We start from the raw sequence: 19,260 nt of genomic DNA on the forward strand, positions 1-19,260 counted from the left end.
CACTATGTATTAACATATTTATCTGATTTTGTATGTTTTAAATATCTTGAAATATAAGGTATTTACCCAGCAGATTTTGCATTTAACTTGCGATACATATTTATATTTTACCTGTGGTCCTTTGTCGTGCTCTTGTACCATATGTTTTGAGGACTATCCGCCCCCTTTTTGTGCCTGCCAAGTATTCTACATTATAATCCAAACAGTGCAATCATAATAAAATATGCAAGTTGTACTTCTAAAGTAATTTTCATTTTATGTAGTTAAAGTGGAATCAGCATTTTCTTCATGCAGAAATTGTCTCTGTGGGAGCAGAATATATCTAGCTGTGTACATGTATATATTACACACAGAGAGCATGCTTCTTTTCACAAGCACACATTTCCTAAGCTCTAGGTGCGTGCATTCCTGACTACAACTCTACATGCATTACAAATCCCTCATCCCAGTAAAGACCAAAGACAGCACATGGGCACCATCAGAATGTATGTTTATATATAATATATATTTACTTTTAAAAATAAAACTTCCATTGTAAGGCTAGAGGTTTGTACAAACTACAAAAATAAATCTTTTTTTTCTTTTCCATATAAATAATTTAGATGGCATGACAACATTTCAGGTTAAAAGGTCTCCAGCAAGCCTCTACATACTCACATGCACTCACGCACACAAATACACACACAATATGCCCCATTTCCACTGTTCCCTTTTGCTTTGCTGGTCCCAGTCTTGGGGTCGGAAGAGAAGCACCACTTCTATTGTGGGTTATTTAGAAGCACTTTGCTGTTTTAGGCAGTGGGTGGACATAAAGAATAGAACAGGGTAGGCAGGTCAGTTGTCAGATCCTAACCTAGACAGTAGTTTTATTGTGGGGAAAACTGAACAAGTTCAAACAGGTGGGTCAACCTTTTTCATGTGTGTAAAGGGAAACCTCTTCAGGCCCCAGAAAACACTGGTAGTTTTAAATTGAATCATCTCAATCTATTTTAACAGGAAATTAATCCCACTGAAATTTACAAAACAGTTCACACCAAAATGTGCAAACCTCACCAGAATCTCCCTTTGAAGCAAGCAAGGGATAAGGAATCTGGAGTGATCTGTGGAATGAATTACAGTCGTTATTGGGCAAAAGAGGGGGTTTAAAGTGCTTGGGCTTTAGAAGGAATGACATCACTGGGAAAATGGATTTCAGGGTAAAATAGTCCTACTCTCTTGTAAGTCAGCTGGTTGGTGTGATGTCTCTGTCCAAGGAGGCACATTGTTTTATCCAGAATTTGGCACAAAGGGGAACAGTCATGCCAGCAAGAAGTAGAAGTCAACAGCACATCTTATTTCATTCAATCTTGAGGAGAAACTGTAACACACTAATATTAGTACATCAGCCAGATGGCAAACTGTGTCTAGTGTTTGTGTGGAATGATGCTAAACAATTTCTGGAATTGGAGGTTGTTTCTTGAAGTCTACAATCCCCAACCCTGTAATCAGGGCTAGCTCAAGCTATTTTGTTACCATACAGGCTAAAATTGTAGCCCTAGGCTAAAACCGAGTTTTGCTGCCTGTCCCTGCATCTTGATGTACGTGGGGTTGGGAGGCTGTTTCTTCTTCAAGGAGATAACAGTGTCCCTTGCCTTTTACGGGTTTCCCAAGAAGTTGCCCACACTGTCTGTTGAACTGAAGCAACTCTTTCAGTAATGAAATTATCAGAATTCAGCTTCACTTCTAGAGTATTGGGTAAGTTCTCAATAAAAGTGTAATTATTTCTTTTTTTAAAATATGTGCTGAAAACTGCAGCATTTCAGCAGCTCCAAAAACCCGCAGATGAAAGAATAAAACATTTTAAAAAACAGATATACAGTGGATGCAAACTAAAATAGGAAGGAGCAGCAATTCAATAAAGGACTGTTGGTAACATGTAAAGGATTATGGGCCATAAACACTGTCGAGCTAGCTGCCATCTAGCCTCTTTTTCCTTTACAGCACGCCAGAAAGAATAATATATTTTTTTAAAATCCAAAAAGTTTTGTGTTTCAGTACAGAGGATGTGAACCACTATTTTGCAATGCCCAGGGCAGAGCTGGCCAGAAAACAGCACTTGAAATATCACACAAAATTCAGATTTCTGTTCTAAAGTAGAACGGAAAAACTGAAACCTTTCATAAAGCATTTTTTACTTAGTTATGGGGAAACTGAGCATACTGAATGGAAATGGAATTAGTCCTTTAGAACCAATCTTGCTGCCAAGTGATAGTTCATTTCTGGATTTTCAGCCAATGAAGCTAAACCAGAAAGGCAGACTTCTGAAACAAACTGCAACCACAGCACTCATTCTTTTATGGGCAGGACATAAAACGTTTTACTCATTCCTTGCTTCTCCCTTAGAACACCTTTTCCTCTGATAGCTACATTGGGGTATTTTTGAAAGGGAGACATTTGTCACCCTAAAAATTCCTACTTGGACTCAAGTCAAAAGATAATTTCACACATAAGTTTCTTTCATGTTCTGAAACATCTCTATAGGGAAGGATCTGTAGGCCATCTTTTTGAAGCTTTCTCTTTTTTTTGGTGCAGCAAGCACATGGCTTAGGAAACCAATCAACTCACTATAGGAAAAATATCATGCATGAAGTGACCCAAAATGGTACTAGCAACCCAATAAGAATCTGAAGTGACCCACCAAAACTCTGTTAGTAAGAAGGACAATGAGCTGTAGAATTTATCACAAGGGCACCCTACTTTCATACACAAATACTGTTCTCTCCAGCCAACTGAAACACCCACTCCATAAACAGTGTCGTACCAGACGCTATACACAGACATCAACATCAGAGTACCAAATCTCTCGTGCAAAACACCTCCTGAAGTTCAGAATTAGAAAGGAGACAGATAAAATCCACATATCTAGAAATCACCCTTCTAGAAGTCAGCTCTTATTTTTATGGACAATAACTTGTATAGACAGAAGTCTCTCTTTCCTGGATGATCCCTTTCTTCTGTTGGACACAAATGATGTTGCGCTGATATTATTAGGGAAGGATGGGGCTAAAAGCATCAACAGATATTTCAAACAGGTATGCTTAGGGAATATTTTAGTGATGGACTATCTAGGGCTGACAAAGATGCAAAAATGCTACAGAGTGGGGCACAAAGGAAAATGTTGGGAATGTGGGTATGATAGGGAGGAGAATGAATTTTAAACAGCCACAGGACAGGTACTGGCACAGGCAGTTGTGCTGGTGGGAAGAGCAAAGCACAGCCTGCCCCACACAGCTTGCATAGAATATTAAGACACATTGTGCCCCTCCATTGCATGCTCCCTCCACTCCATATTCCCAGGAGGTGCTCTCCCCGTTAGAACCTCAGCCGGGTGTTCCCCTTAAAGGGATACTGCCACTTTTTTTTTTAATGAGGGAGCTGTGAAAATAATAAAATAATTATAATTATAATTATAAAGGGGAACTGTGAATCTTTTTATACAGCTTAAAATAATAATATTAATATTAATAAAAATAAAAGAATAGCAGCACAATGTGGGTGAGTTCCCCACATATACGTTGAGTCCTGTTCACTCCATGGGAGGGAGGTGTTTGGACAATTTTGTTGCTCTGCCCTGAAGTGTTTCATGTAGCATAAAGGAAATGGTCACTTCCACTTCCCATACTGAGGGCTGGAACTTTCCCTGTCAGTAGGTAAGTACACCCAAGGCTATATCGGTCATCAGTCCGACATAAATACACAAACTGCGAGTGTTTTGGAACCAGGCACCCTGGCAACCAAGGGGCCCAGCAAGCATTTTGGTGGCAGATACACCTACAGAAACAAGGTAAGGGAGAGTGGAGTACCAGGTGCTAGGAATACCCACCAACCATTTCAACGGGCAGATACTGCAGTAGTTCATCTCATCTCCTTGTTCCAGTTCACAAAGGCACGGTCTATCTCTAAAGATGATTAGTTACTGTGCTGGAGCTTCCACATATCCATTCTGCTTCACAGTCCTTGGGTGTGTCAGAGAACAACCTGGGCCTCCACCCCCACCTGGGATGCTGGGCACATCCTATCCCTGAGGTGGGAATCTAGAATCAGGGTCTTGGCCTGATGAAAGAAAGAAGCTAAGGTCTCTGGGCTAAGTCTTGCAGTTCCAAGCTGTCAGGTAGGACTAGGCCAGGATCCTCAGGGCTGTCAGATTCAAAGCCCTCATGTGTATAGCCTCGGCAGGAGCCAGGTAGGGATGGGTGCAAAGCCAGCATCACTGAGGCAGTGGCTGTAACTGTGGTGAAGGAGCCACCAGTCCCAAGAGGTGGCACTTTGGCACTGTGGGCATGGGGACTGGTCCAAAGGGGAATGGGGGCAGTCCGAGCCTGCTGAGGCCCTAGTCTGTGGTTTGGCCACTCTTGCTGCTGTGAAGCTTCCTTGACATCTGTGGTGGATGAAGTTAAGTGGCTTCCAGGATTCATGGTCTGAGTCCACTCTGGTCCACACAGTGACAGAGGTGACTCCAAGCTTGTCTTGTAGCTTTTCACCACCTGCCCAAGAAGAAAGAGACTGATGACAATGTGATGTGCACAGATCTAAGCTTTCCAGAAATATTGAAGTTATGGGGGGAAATTCCAGGGTGGTTTTTGTGTGGGAGAGGGGAAGGAAATTGCTTCACTCCATGATACCTCACCGCATGTAACTTAGTTTTTACCATATGAGAAGTAGGGACAAAATAAAAGTTGAAAATCGAAGATACACATTTTAGAGTAAACAAATGAAAGTGTGTAACTTGGTCAGAAACAGTATCAGAAAGCCACAGTAGGACTAGCAGTATAGTTGTATTGTATATTTCTACAGTATATACAACCATCATCATTACTATCTTATGCTATAGTCTTACATCAAAACCTTCCTAATATACATTCTGAGTGAATGAATCTTGCCTTAAAGGCATTCCTCTCATACTGGTAGAGAAACTATTTCAAAGGAGCATTTCCCCTCCCAATGCACCAGTTTTCACTTGAAAAACCTAGAAGAAAGTCCAAAAAAATTCCTCTAGCAACTGGTGGATACCTACCGTGATTTTGGGGAAGCTGGGGCTTTTGCTGGCCTTGACCAAGATGTGTGACTGAGTTGGGGGGATGATATAGGTGCTCCGATCATCTTCACCAGTATCTGATGCACCAGTGCTCTCTGAGTAGTACTCTGAGTCAGAGGAGTCAGTAAAGGCCCCACCATGCTGGTGCACATAAAAACTGTGGTGACTGATGGGTGGGGGAACAGGAGATGGAGTTGGTAGGCGGCTACCGTTATCTGCAGGTGTTACCTATATGATGAAAATATGATGTCCAGAGAACACAGTGTCAAAGAACAAATATAGTCTAAACACACAAAATGCCATTCAGTATAATACATTCTGAAACTTACTGAAACCTAGAATCATAGAGTTCGAAGGGAACTCCAGGGTCATCTAGTCCAACCCCTTGCACAATGCAGGACATTTACAAATATCTCCTCCATACCCCCCCCCCCCCATGCACCCTGTTCCATGCCCAAAAGACTGCAAAAAAACCTCTAGGATCCCTGGTCAAACTGGCCTGGAGAAAAATTGCTTCCTGACTGCAAAGTGGCAATCAGCATCAATACTCCCTCTAAGCTGTGGAGTTTTGTGAGCAAAAATTCTACCTTTTTAGCTACTGGTATTAAAGTTGTGAGCTACTGCTTGCTCTGGGGCCACCACCATCGTCATAGTTTATTACAGTCTCAAGACCAGGATACAGTATAAACATAATATAATATGCTCTGGGGCCATTTTTCCTGCACTAAGACAAAAATGTGTGAGCTGGAGGCCCAAAACCTGTGAGCTACTTCACACTACCTCAGTTTAGAGGGAACACTGAGCAGCATTTCCTTGGGTATGGAAAAAAGGACCATGAGAACAAAAGAACATAAGAGAAGCCATGTTGGATCAGGCCAATGGCCCATCCAGTCCAACACTCTGTGTCACACAGTGGCCAATATATGTGTGTGTGTGCTTATACACACACACACACACACGCATACATATATATACTGTGGCTAATAGCCACTAATGGACTTCTGCTCTATATTTTTATCCAATCCCCTCTTAAAGCTGGCTATGCTTGTAGCCGCCACCACCTCCTGTGGCAGTGAATTCCACGTTAATCACCCTTTGGGTGAAGAAGTACTTCCTTTTATCTGTTTTAACCTGACTGCTCAGCAATTTCATTGAATGCCCTCGAGTTCTTGTATTATGAGAAAGGGAGAAAAGGACTTCTTTCTCTACTTTCTCCATCACATGCATAATCTTGTAAACCTCTATCATGTCACCCCGCAGTTGACATTTCTCCAAGCTAAACAGTCCCAAGCGTTTTAACCTTCCTTCATAGGGAAAGTGTTCCAAACCTATAATCATTCTAGTTGCCCTTTTCTGCACTTTTTCCAATGCTATAATATCCTTTTTGAGGTGTGGTGACCAGAATTGTACACAGTATTCCAAATGAGACTGCACCACCAATTTATACAGGGGCATTATGATACTGGCTGATTTGTTTTCAGTTCCCTTCCTAATAATTCCCAGCATGGCATTGGCCTTTTTTATTGCAATCGCACACTGTCTTTACATTTTCAGTGAGTTATCTACCACGACCCCAAGATCTCTCTCTTGGTCAGTCTCTGCCAGTTCACAACCCATCAACTTGTATTTGTAGCTGGGATTCTTGGCCCCAATGTGCATTACTTTGCACTTGGCCACACTGAACCTCATCTGCCACGTTGACGCCCACTCACCCAGCCTCAACAGATCCCTTTGGAGTGCCTCATAATCCTCTCTGGATCTCACCACCCTGAACAATTTAGTGTCATTTTCAAACTTGGCCACTTCACTGCTTCTCCCAACTCCAGATCATTAATGAACAAGTTAAAGAGCATGGGACACAGTACCGAGCCCTGCGGCACCCCACTGCTTACCATCCTCCACTGTGAAGACTACCCATTTATACTCACTCTCTGCTTCCTATTAATTAGCCAGTTTTTGATTCACAAGAGGACCTGCCCTTTTACTTCACGGCTCTCGAGCTTACTAAGGAGCCTTTGATGAGGAACTTTATCAAAACCTTTCTGGAAGTCAAGCTAAACAACATCTATTGGGTCCCCTTTGTCCTCATGTTTGTTCACCCCCTCAAAGAACTGTTAGCGAGGCAAGATCTTCCCTTACAGAACCCATGCTGAGTATTCCTCAATAACTTGTGTTCATCAATGTGCCTACTCATTCTGTCCTTGATAATGCTTTCTACCAACCTTCCCAGTATTGAAGTCAGACTGACTGGCCTGTAATTTCCCGGATCTCCTCTGGAACCCTTTTTAAAGATGGGGGTGACATTTGATACCTTCCAGTCCTCAGGAATGGAGGCAGATTTCAATGAAAGCGTACATATTTTTGTCAGGAGATCTACAAGTTCAACTTTGAGTTCTTTCAGAACTCTTGGATGTATGCCGTCTGGACCTGGTGACTTATTAGTTTTTAATTCGTCAATCAGCTTTAGGACCTCCTCCCTTGTCACCTCAATTTGACTTAGGTCTTTCAACACCCCTTCCAAAATTAGTGGTTCTGGAGTGGGCAAACACTTCTCATTTTCCACAGCGAAGACTGAGGCAAAAAATCCATTAAGCTTCTCAGCCATTCCCCTATCCTCCTTCAGTAATCCTTTTATCCCCTTGGTCATCCAAGGGCCCCACTGCTTCCCTGGCTGGTTTCCTGCTTCTAATATATTTGAAGAAATTTTTATTGTTGGTCTTTATGTTTTTTGCAATATGCTCCTCATAGTCCCTTTTTGCCTGCCTGATCACAATCTTGCATTTGATTTGCCACAGCCTGTGTTCACTTTTATTAATCTCACTTGGACTAGTTTTCCACCGCTTAAAGAAGTCCTTCTTACCTTTTACAGCTTCCATTACTTTGTTTGTTAACCATGCAGGCCTTTTCTTATACCTGTTTGTGCCTTTCCTAACTTGTGGTATATATTTTATCTGAGCTTCTAGGACTGTAGTTTTAAATAGCCTCCAAGCTTTCCCAAGGGTTTTGACTGTATTTACCTTTCCTTTCAGTTTCCTCTTCACATGCCTTCTCATCTCAGAGAATTTACCCTTTTTAAAGTTAAATGTGGTTGTGCTGGTCTTTTGGGGCAACTCCCTATTTATACAAATGGTGCAATCAATAACGTTATGGTCACTGATCCCAAGCAGTGCGATCACTTTTACATCTCTCACCAAGTCTTGGGCATTACTTAGGACCAAATCCAGGATTGCCCCACCCCTGGTAGGTTCTGTGACCAGCTGCTCCATAGCACAGTCATTGAGAGCATTAAGAAACTCAATCTCTTTCTCTCGACCAGAACACATATTGACCCAGTCAATCTGCGGGTAGTTAAAATCATTTATTACAACAGTTTTTACATTTAGCTGCTATCTTTAATCCTTCCATCATATTATAATCATCCTCTATCTTTTGATTTGGTAGGCGATAACAACTCCCATAGTTAAATTTCCTTTTGGGCCCTCTATTTCGAACCAAAGCATTTCTAAAAGGGAATCTAATTCTTTGACCTCAGTCTTACTGGACCGTATACCCTCTCTGACATACAGAGCCACCCCACCTCCAACCCTTCTCTCCTTATCCTTCCTAAACTAAACTACTAAACACTGATACAACCCTTCCTGCTCTCCTTCTCATGCCTAAGTTCACAGGATCAGCATTGCTGTCAGATGGCCACCTAGCCTTTGTTTAAAAACCTCCAAAGAAGGAGAGCCCACCACCTCCAAAGGAAGCCTGTTCCACTCGGGAACCACTGTCAGGAAGTTCTTCCTAATGTTTAGCCAAAAGCTTTTGATTTAAGTTCAACCTGTTGGTTTTGGTCTGACCTTCTGGGGCAACAGAAAACAACTCCCTACTATCCTGTATATGACAGCCCTTCAAGTACCTGAAGAGGTTATAATATCACCTCTCAGTCATCTTCTCTCCAGGCTAAACATACCCAGCTCCTTCAACCTTTTCTCATAAGACTTGGTCTCCAGACCTCTCACCATCTTTGTTGCCCTCCTCTGGACATGTTCCAGCTTGTCTATATCCTTCTTAAACTGTGGTGCTCAAAACTGAACACAATATTCCAGGTGAGAACTAACCAGAGCAGAGTAAAGCTATACCATCACTTCACATGATCTGGACACTATATTTCTGTTGATACAACCCCAAGTTACATTTGCCTTTTTAGCTGCCACATCACACTGCTGACTCGTGCTCAGTATATGGTCTACTAAGACCCCAAGATCCTTTTTGCATATACTACTGCCAAAACAAGTCTCCTCCATCCTATAATTATGCATTTGATTTTTCCTACCTAAATGCAAAACTTTACATTTATCCCTGTTGAAATGCATTTTATTTGTTTTAGCCCAGTTTTCCAGTGTGTCAAGATCATTTTATATCCTGACTCTGTCTTCTACTTCATTTGTTACTACCTCTTTACTTATTGCTGAGAGTAGGCATGTGATTAAATGTGGACAGGTTCACCAACTTTTGACAATCTACTGTGAAGATTAGACAAGAGATGTAGAACACTTTTAGCCCTTCCCCTGGCTTTCCACTGAAACAAAGTGATCAGAAATGGGTGTTCTCTTACCTCAGCTGGTGGGCCAATAATAGACAGTAGGACAGGCAGTAACACCAGACCATTTAGCAGCCCCAGAACTGTCAGGATGGTGAGCACAGCAAAGAAGTACCTTGTGAGGATAAAGGAAGTTCAGTAATTGTCTGCATATAACAGTGGCCCTTGCCATAAGACTTCTCCTGGTTTATTTAGCTTTGATACATAAAAGTTCTATGGTCATGTTTTTATCTAGATGGTGGCATAAATCAGGACTTTTAGCTCATTTATATTCCACACACATATATATTCATGCTGTACATGTGTATGCTTGTTTGTGCAAATACCTGAATATGAACTTAATTTAATTTTCTACCAGGGACTAACAACTTATAATGCCCATGGTCTGGGTCACATGCCCTGATGTATGAATATAGAATGAACATCCATACAGTTGTGAGAATGACACCCATGTACATGCAGTCTACAGGAACAAAGCATACACGAATTAAAGACAGGAAATCAAGGACCTACAAATGGATAAATATTCCACATCTAGTACCTCCCCTGGCAGTCCTGGAAGTATGACAGTTCTAGGAGGCTGTGTCGCTCAGAGAGAAGGGGCCCCCCTCCATTTTCCATACTAGATTAATTGGACTAAGAACACACTATAAGAATATGTGCCCTACTGGATCAGACCATCTCATCAGTGTTGTCCAGCACTGTGTTTTTTATCATAACCAACTAGCTGCCTTGCAGCGCCCAACAAATGGGCACAGAGACCAAGAACTCACCCTGTTGTTGCTTCCTAGCACTGGTATTCAGAAGTTTACTGCCACTTAATATGGAGGTTCCCTTTAATCACCACAGTTAGTAGCCATTGATGGATGTATCCTCCATGGATCTGTCTAAACCCCCTTTAAAGGGATATGTACTTTAAAGGGTCATCCATACATCCACTGGCAGTGAATTCCATCACTTACTTATTCATTTATTAAGTAAATTTTCTTTTGTCTGTTCTGAATCTATTGCCCATCACTTTCACCAAGTTCAGTCCCTGAAAAATGTTCTAAAACTCTAAACTGAAAAGCTTCAGATTCTTTAGCCTTTCCTCACAGGAAACCCTATAATTATCGGTTGCCCTTTTCTGCACTTTTTTCATCTCTGAAATATCTCACAGGAATAATATTTCAGCCTGCCTTGCTCTCCTATCCCTCTGAAACTGGCACAGTGGAGCTGTCTAGTCCTACAGTCTGTCGCATCAAATGCTGGCCATTGAACCTGCAATGGCCCAATGTAGTAGTCACAGGAATATAAGGAGATAAGAAAGTAACAAAATGGTACCTCAAAATGAAGTCAAATTCTGAACCAGCCAGCATGAGTACACCCAGCAAAGTGGAGACAGCACCATCCATCACAGGGGCAAACATGTGCTCTAGAGCCACAGTGGAGCGCAGATTCCGGTTGCCGATGGCAGTGAGAAAGCCCTGAGAAAGGATGGATAGAACAGGAATGAGAAGAGTTTTATCAAAGCAGTCACTCACTGTCCGGTCAGCCATCATATGGCACCTGGAGTTTGCATCAACAGATAAATGCAACCCCAAAGTGTATATGACTCTACAGGGCAAGAGCCAAAGGCCCAAATCTATCCTTGGACACTAAATCTGGTGCCTTATTGCTGGAACAGAGCTAGCCTCAGCATAATGTACCATGCTTGTGTGATTGCTTACTTACTAGTGCCACATGGACAGTGAACTCCACACCAATGCCCACGGAGGCAATGAGGATGACCACAGGGATGGCACTGAGTTTGATGCCCATCAGGCCCATGATACCAAACAGCTCAACTGTCATCATAGCCAGAACAAATACCTAAATCAGACAGAAAAGTCAAGTCAGTCTGTGTCATGCAAAAGGATCTGTCACTAATATTAATAAAGGAAAACCTGATGACACAGCAATAAATAGGAACCTACAGATCTATACAATCAGTAAGATGTGATACAAATACAGATGCAACCTGCCTGTCACACAAATGTAGAACTCTATGAATCTAATTTCCCAGTTTGTTTTTTTAAAAAACTCTTAAAAGCTCATGAATACATGCATGAGTACATGAAGCTGCCTTATATTGAATCAGACCTCTGGTCCATCAGTGATAAGTCAGCATTATCTATTCAGGCTGGCAGCAGTTCTCCAGGGTCTCAGGCAGAGGTCTTTCCCATCACCTACTACCTGGTCCTTTTAACTGGAGACAATGAGGATTGAACCTGCGACCTTCTGCATGCCAAGCAGAGGCTCTGTAACTGAGGTGGGTATTTATAGGACCAGAAACTAGAAGGGGTGGGGTGTTGTGTATGTATTCTCCACTTTCACCTAAGAAATTTTCTCCAAACAGACATAGTATCAATAATAAATTATAAAAGTGAATTAAATGTGTACAAGCACGTGCTGTTTGGGTATTTCATGTTTAGCACAGATTCTGATTGCAGATTTTGAGCTTCTTTCGTGCAATAATAAAACCTCCATAGAAAAACGTAATCAACTACTAATATACTAGTAGAATTGTAAACAAAAAACAAATAGCCAAGGATATAGATACTGAATTGTGGATGGCAATCATAAATTAAGACTATTAATGATCAAAGTAGACTTAAACAGGCATGGCTGTGGGCATGTGATAATTGTTAATAAATGAATAGTTAATATTCATTATCATGTACCACCCAGAGACATTTGCAATCTCTGAATTATGAATAAATACAACAGAGTGCTAATGGATACTTTATATGCCAGTTAATTAATATGGTGGATGAAAAAATAAATAGCATGGAAGCAGAGTTGTAAACATTCCACCAATGCATGTGGATATGGATACTAATACAGGCACCTGGACAGTGAGGGGCAGGCCAGTCACACATGTGCTTAACCCCTTCAGCACCAAGGAGAGAAGCTTGGGGACAACAGAGAAGATACAGATCTTGTTTAAGCTTAATGTAATATCAAATGTTTAAGTGCTGCTGTGTATACATGTAATAAGAGTCTATGGCCAACCCTAGTTCCTTGATGCAAGTACAAACTTGGCAAGCATTCTTGACACACGGCATAAATTCATTAACACATGTATATGTAAATAGTATGTGCCTGTGTAAAAAATGAAATGTTTTATAGGATGTCTAGATGCTAACACCAAAAATCAGAAAGCTGACACATTCAGTTTTTGCAGTCTGAATAAATTATGCAACTATTACATCACCTTATTTTTACTAATATCAACCAACAATATCTGAGTATTTACAGAAATGGAATAGTATAAATTGTAAGAGAAGACAAAAGTTATAACATAGTATTAAGAGGAAGCAAAGGGAAAAGGGAATGGGACTGTGGAAAGCAGAAGTTCTCCCTTCCGATCCCAATAAACAATATATTTTCCTGCCCCATTTCCTGAGTTTCCTGTCCTAATTACAAGGGCTAGAAACCTTCCATGTTGACATGGCATAATCACAAAAACAAACCAGAGAATAAAAACCCAACCAGAAAAGACAGACTGATATTACACAGGCCACAATAGTATATAACCATATCTTGATGAATAATACCACACTATTAATGCATATACATTTTAGGACTGTCAGTTCAGGCCTCTCTATATACTGCTACACATTCTGTTGATTGTGAAGGAGAATACTTACAATGATGCTTGCAGTCCAAGGGTTGAGTAGCAGTAGGGTGCATACCAGAAAAGTGCAGGCCAACACAATGCTGATGGCTTGCAGGAGCCAATGACGTAGGCCAATGTATTGCTCCCAAAAGAGGAAAGGGTAGCCACTAGGGTAGCTGACCACACCATGTGTCTGAGCCACCTCATCACAGATGGCACGCACACTCTCAATAGCTGCTACGAAGTCTGATGTCTGCCGCAGTCCATTGAGGTAGAAGGGGAACTGAGCAAACTCCAGGGGCTGTGCAGCTGGGACTGTAAAAAAGAGATGCGGTTATCAGGTTCAGTCACCTCCTGCCCTCACTCCCATCTTTAGGGCCCCAGGCAGAATTATCTTATATGCTTACAATTCTACACACTCACGAAGCTAGGCATGAACTTGAAAAATGCAGGAAACATGCAGAATATGGTATACACTATGGAATTAGGGGTAGGGTTGAAACAGTAACAGTATTAGAATGCTGAATGAGAATGAGACTATAGCCTGAACTCACTTCGAAAGTTCTCGCCAGTGGCATCATACTTGTCATGGATCCACTCTGGTGGTGGTGGATAGAAGTTAGCCTGGGAGGCAGCAAAGCCAAGGGGGTCATTGCTCACCCACACTGTCAGACAGATGTAGAAGATATCAGGGGGGATGATCCCATTCTCATTCACCAGGCGGTGGGTTGTCAGCTGTGGGGCAAATGAGACAGTAAGAGATGTCAGTGAGAGAGTGGAGTCAAGTTGTTATTACACTGGCTCTAGCACCTTGCAGGCAAAAGGGCTCCCCATTGCCTCTGGAGGAAGGTTCCCTCCCCCACATCCACCTTCAGCAGGAGTCTTCTAATTTCTTCCAGGTTCATCAAGGACTCATCACTAATTTTCAGAGGTTTGAGAGTACTCTTTCCTCCCTCCTCCCCTTTCTCTAACCAATATGTTTTTGACACTCAACACTTACTCGATTGAGATTGAAGGGCTCCTTCTTGCTGCCTGTCTGGATGAGGAGCTTGTAAGCCAGGGCACCATCCTCTGACCCATTGCGGTAATTCTCCCTGGTGATAAGTCCAGCTTCCCAGTCTCGGTCAAAGGCTGCCTGAAGACCTGGGGAACAGGGAAAGGCACTGTTAAGGGACTGCCACCTTGTGGGACATATGGCCCAGAAGCAAGAGCTCCATGCACCAGCTATAATTATTTAATCTCTCTTCAAGGGGTTTCTATCCCTGTGCTTCAGCATGGTAACCTCATCCCTAGCAGAAATCACAGAAAGGCCTTCAAGATGCGGGATTATTCCTGACCTTACTATAGAAAAACAGAAACAGAGCTTGCATTCTCATAAGCTGGAAGGAAATCTGTAGAGGATATATATATATATATATATATATATGCATGCACATTTGTGTTTATCTGTTAAGTACGAATGTGAAATGTAAACGCTGTGAGTTGGAGAACTTCTGGATTTATTTTCAGGAGCTAAATAATGTCCTGCAGCTTGAAACACTGCTATCCTGAACAAGGTTCTGTTTGTTCTCCCATAGAAACAGCTGGTCCAACACCTGGCACAAACTCCCACACATTCCCCAGCCATGAGCAAGTTCAAACCAAGAAAATCAAGCTCAAGTATCAAGACCTGGGAGAGGGCATTGCATTCTGTTTCTTTAGAAAGAGTGAAACCCACAAGAGGGTTGACAAAGTCCTTCCCTCACCTTGTAGCCAATCCCGGAAGTAGTGTAGCCACATCTTAGGCAACTGGCGGTTCTCATCACGTACTACATACTGGATGGCGTTGAAGGCCTGATGCAGGCCATAGAGGGCCTCCTGTGAGCTGGGATAGTCAAAGCTACCCTTGGTTACCACAAACATGTTATAAAAGGAGAAGTATTTGAACTGAGCTGAAATGAAGGCATGTTCCTTTGTCCCTCGTGGGACAATATCTGTCAGGTACAGTCCATCGTGAACTTTGGTTGTGCCATAGAGGCTCAGGCCCAGTAGTGCCAGGAATATGGCCACCACAATTCCCTGGGAAAGCAGAAAGAAAAGAGTCAGAGCTGATGCAATCAGACCTCTGCCTCCCCACCACATTCTACAGAATTCCATTTTTCCATGATTGCTCTTTAGAGGACTGGTCTCTCCTTAACAAAGAAAGAAATTGCTCTAGCTGCTGTGACTATCTAGCCTCACAATCTACATCACAAGTGTGGTATGTTGCCCCCAACAGAGCTGATGCCCCAGTTGGTCATAATTTGAGGATGGAGAAAACCCATGCTAAGCAACAGCACCAACACTGATAAGCAAGGAGAGTCCTGTGGCAGGGACCATATCAGGGTTTTTTTCTTAATAATTAAGGGAGATACAGCTCTTCAGCCTCTGTCTTGACCATCTCTCTTCAAAGAAAGTTCCAGTCTGGGATTATCTGAATTTTCTAGGACTGACTTCTTCTCAGATTACCTAAAAAAAGCATGGAATCCCCATCTCTTACTTAATTTACACAGATTGACTAAGAAGACATCTACAATAGATATGAAATTTTTGTTCCAGATTGGCTGTAATGTATATTACACTCTGCTTCTGGATTGGGTGGCCAGGGCATGATCAAAGGGGAAAATACAATATCCTCAATGGCTCAGAGAGCACATTGAATACAAGCCAAATTGGAGTGCAGACCTCATCTGCAAGTAACTGGGAAGGTAAAGGAGTTTTCTGTCCCCCATTTGTTGTATGATATACAACTTATATAGGAGGACCTTATAAACTGGCTCCCTAGGGCACCGTGCTCCTATTTTTTTTTTCTATCATAGATCACAGCACTCCAGGAAAGTCCTCAGAGCAACAATATGCTGCCTACCTTGGAATGGCTCTGCAGAAGAATAGGTGCATATTTATCTCGAGCAAAACTGGAGAGATTCCATCGGCAAAAGGGCAATGGGACACACTCCTGGGCACCTTTGCCCTCATCCAGCTGTGCCAGGAGATCACGAGTGGAGCTGGTAGGAGTGAAGACTTGTGAACCCATTGGGTTGGCAGGTAGCAGAGTGGATGGGGTGGTGAAGACATGCTGCGTGGGTGGTAGGATGGTAACGACATGTCGCCCAGAAGGGTCACACTGGGTGAAAGCTTGCACCGTGGTGGTGATACGTGTGCTGGTGGCCAGTGCTGGGTGTCCATGTGGAAATGTGGGTGCAGCGTGGTTGTCATTTGCATCAGCATATTCTTGTGGCTGGATCTGGATGACGCGGGAGGAGCAGAGGCTGTAGGTAGAAGAGGACACTAAGAAACTGCAGGGAACACACAGGGCAAGCCATCTGTGCATGCCACAAGGCTTCTCTTGCTGGTTCAGACACAGTGAAGTAGAGTGGATCCAGTGCTTGTTCTACCCCAATACTTGGATAAAGCTATCACAAAAGGGTCTTGTTCCGTAGGGGGAGAGAGTCTTTAAGAATCAGGTGGGTGATGCCAACCTGTCTCCCTGTGTGCTCTTTAGGGGTAGGTGGTATGCTCTTAAAGGGCTGTGGCTTCCCTGAACGACTACCCCAAACAATTGCCCCAAATTCCCATAGGATGGAGCCAAGCCTTGCTTTGAAGAGTACAGGCCTGTCCCATGGAACAAGGGACTTTTTTATCATCTCACTCCCCAGACAGTACCTGTAGAAACAGCACAGAATGTCAAGCCTCTTGTTTTCACGTCTGTGAAGGTCCAGGCTCAGGATGGCAGGAAAGATGAAAAGCACCATGGCAAAGTTGAAAACCACCACCACAGCAGCCTTTGGTAGACAAGGAAATGAAAAAGATAGCAAACTGACAGTTAGAAACATTGAAGGTCTTGAACCACATCATTCATTATGAAGATGGGCTTCTCTTTTGCCAGCACCAGTGCCCAGAACTGCAGTGCATTTATAAGGGCAGCAATATTGGCGAGGGGCTTAGAATGGGACTGGGGGCATTTTATCAGCAGGGAGGCATTAGCTTTCATCTTGTCCCTTTGTTGGGTGTGCAAGTTAATCCAGGAAAAATAAACTATTGGACCCCTTCTTTCTACAAGGTGACAATTTAAATCTGGATCTAGGTTAATGGAACTGAGTGGAAAGGTATCTCTTTCCTTCTGTGTTAATTCAGCCTGAATCCCTCATTTGCTGCTCCTAGTTCATTTCACCAAATCAGAGCAGGAAAGGGTTACTAAGGCAGAGAACTAGGCCATTTTCAGAGGAGGAAAAGAATAAGAACTGCTGTATAGTCCCTAGGTAAACAACTTGCTCTTAGAACTCAGTTCCAACAGCTGTAAAATGGGAATAATAACAATTTATTTTGCATGGTTGTTATGAGAACAAACATTTTGCATATTAAAAGTACTATATCAAAATAATATAACAAATAGGGGAGACCATAATGGTGGTGTTGTGGTCATACAGGGCATCTTCTGCCTGCTATTCTCAATGAACCCTTGATCAGGATTCTGGACCAGGTCTATAGACAGGTGGGAGAAGGGCATGGCTCCTTCTCTTCCATAAGGACATCTGCCTCTACAGGGTGAAGAGGAGAAAGCACAAGCCAAGTTTGCATACTGCAACACTGGGAGCCATGGGGCAGGGAGATGGCTAGATGGAAAGGCCACATGGAGCTGCCAGAACTTGCTTGCTGTGAGGTGCAAGGACAAGGCTCTTGTGTATAGGCACAGGATGCAGACATATCTGCATGCTAGTGGGAAGGGCTTACCTGCAGAGAGAAGGCTCGCAGAGCTGGGATGGGCACCAGGGCAGCCATGAAGAAGGCAATCATGTTATTGACAGAGGTGAGCGCAACACTGGTGCCACTACGCCGTAAGCATTCACCAGTCCGCTCCTGTGTGGGAAAGAAGCAAATGAAACAATTAGCTCAGCCTAAAAGGTGGGGACTAAGCATGCACGAGCAGTACACAGGAGCAGGGAAATGTTCTCACCTTGACTGGGATGTGTTGGCTGGTCTCAGTGAAGGCATGTGCCAGGAGGAACATGTCATCCACACCAATGCCCAGTGCCAAGAAAGGCAACACCTATGTGAATATGGAGAGAAACACAGTTATAGGGGCATGGTCAGGAATTGTCTCACAAAATACAAATGTCAGGCCAATACAGAGGAGCATAGGGCTTTGGAGTTTGTTTCAAAGCCACTACAAGTGGGTACTTCTGCATTTATGCTCATGGTCTCAATGATAACACACATCTTCCCAAACCAGATTAGCTATGGTCCTTGTGGGTCTTTTGCTTTCTCCTGGAGCATAAAGCGCAACCCGTACTTGAAGCACCTGGATTTGGTTTTATTATACCTATTCCTGGCCTTGTAAGAATGTTGGCTGAGGTGCAATTTGCCTGTTCCTGCTGTCTATCTGAGCCTCATTCCTCAATAGTTAGCTGGCCTTTGTGCTAGCAGGAGGTGATCTCTTCTCATTACTCTATTTTCTGTGGCACCTCTGAAGGAAAAGCAGAATGCAGATCACTAGAGTCCTATGGAAGCTGAAGGCACTGTGATGAATCTCAGGGACAGCCCCGAGTCTGAAGGGAAAGTGTTCCATCGTGACATTCCTTTCTGCCAAACAACATCCTTTAATATTGGGTAAGAATAATGAGGCAGAAGATAGCCTCAGTATTGCACAATATGAGAAATCTGAACGGATGGAACATTCTGCTGTTTACAGAACTCAAGGGACCTACTGCAGAGCAGAGAAGCTATCCAAAGTGAACACTACCCTCTTGAGGGCATACCTGTGTGGTCGCTGCATTGAAGGAGATTCCCAGTAGGGAGCACAGTCCAAGTCCAGCTGCCACTGAAAGGGCCACCAGAAGAACTCCTGCTAGGCCCACAGCACCCTGCGATTTGGAACAGTCCCAGCGCAGCATGGTGACACAGGCGTAAGCCAGCTGCACAAAGATGAGAATCATAGTTACTGAG

General features: G+C 43.0%; 1 protein-coding gene across 1 annotated transcript in view; it reads right to left on the reverse strand.

The window, feature by feature from the left end:
• Positions 1–473: 473 nt before the first annotated feature.
• PTCH2 (patched 2) overlaps positions 474–19,260 on the reverse strand; it is a 74,054-nt gene continuing 55,267 nt past the window's right edge. The window contains exons 10-23 of the mRNA XM_060231726.1: positions 19,074–19,229; positions 18,272–18,364; positions 18,049–18,174; positions 16,981–17,099; positions 16,184–16,586; positions 15,045–15,357; positions 14,300–14,442; positions 13,854–14,034; positions 13,331–13,614; positions 11,373–11,510; positions 10,983–11,125; positions 9,675–9,774; positions 5,054–5,302; positions 474–4,523 (exon numbers count right to left, since the gene is read on the reverse strand). Of these exons, the coding sequence (XP_060087709.1) occupies positions 4,110–4,523; positions 5,054–5,302; positions 9,675–9,774; positions 10,983–11,125; positions 11,373–11,510; positions 13,331–13,614; positions 13,854–14,034; positions 14,300–14,442; positions 15,045–15,357; positions 16,184–16,586; positions 16,981–17,099; positions 18,049–18,174; positions 18,272–18,364; positions 19,074–19,229 (2,862 nt within the window). The 3' untranslated portion in view covers positions 474–4,109. The remainder of the gene's footprint in view (positions 4,524–5,053; positions 5,303–9,674; positions 9,775–10,982; positions 11,126–11,372; positions 11,511–13,330; positions 13,615–13,853; positions 14,035–14,299; positions 14,443–15,044; positions 15,358–16,183; positions 16,587–16,980; positions 17,100–18,048; positions 18,175–18,271; positions 18,365–19,073; positions 19,230–19,260) is intronic.

This window comes from Heteronotia binoei, chromosome 2, assembly GCF_032191835.1.
Source record: "Heteronotia binoei isolate CCM8104 ecotype False Entrance Well chromosome 2, APGP_CSIRO_Hbin_v1, whole genome shotgun sequence".
NCBI classification, from domain to species: domain Eukaryota; kingdom Metazoa; phylum Chordata; class Lepidosauria; order Squamata; family Gekkonidae; genus Heteronotia; species Heteronotia binoei.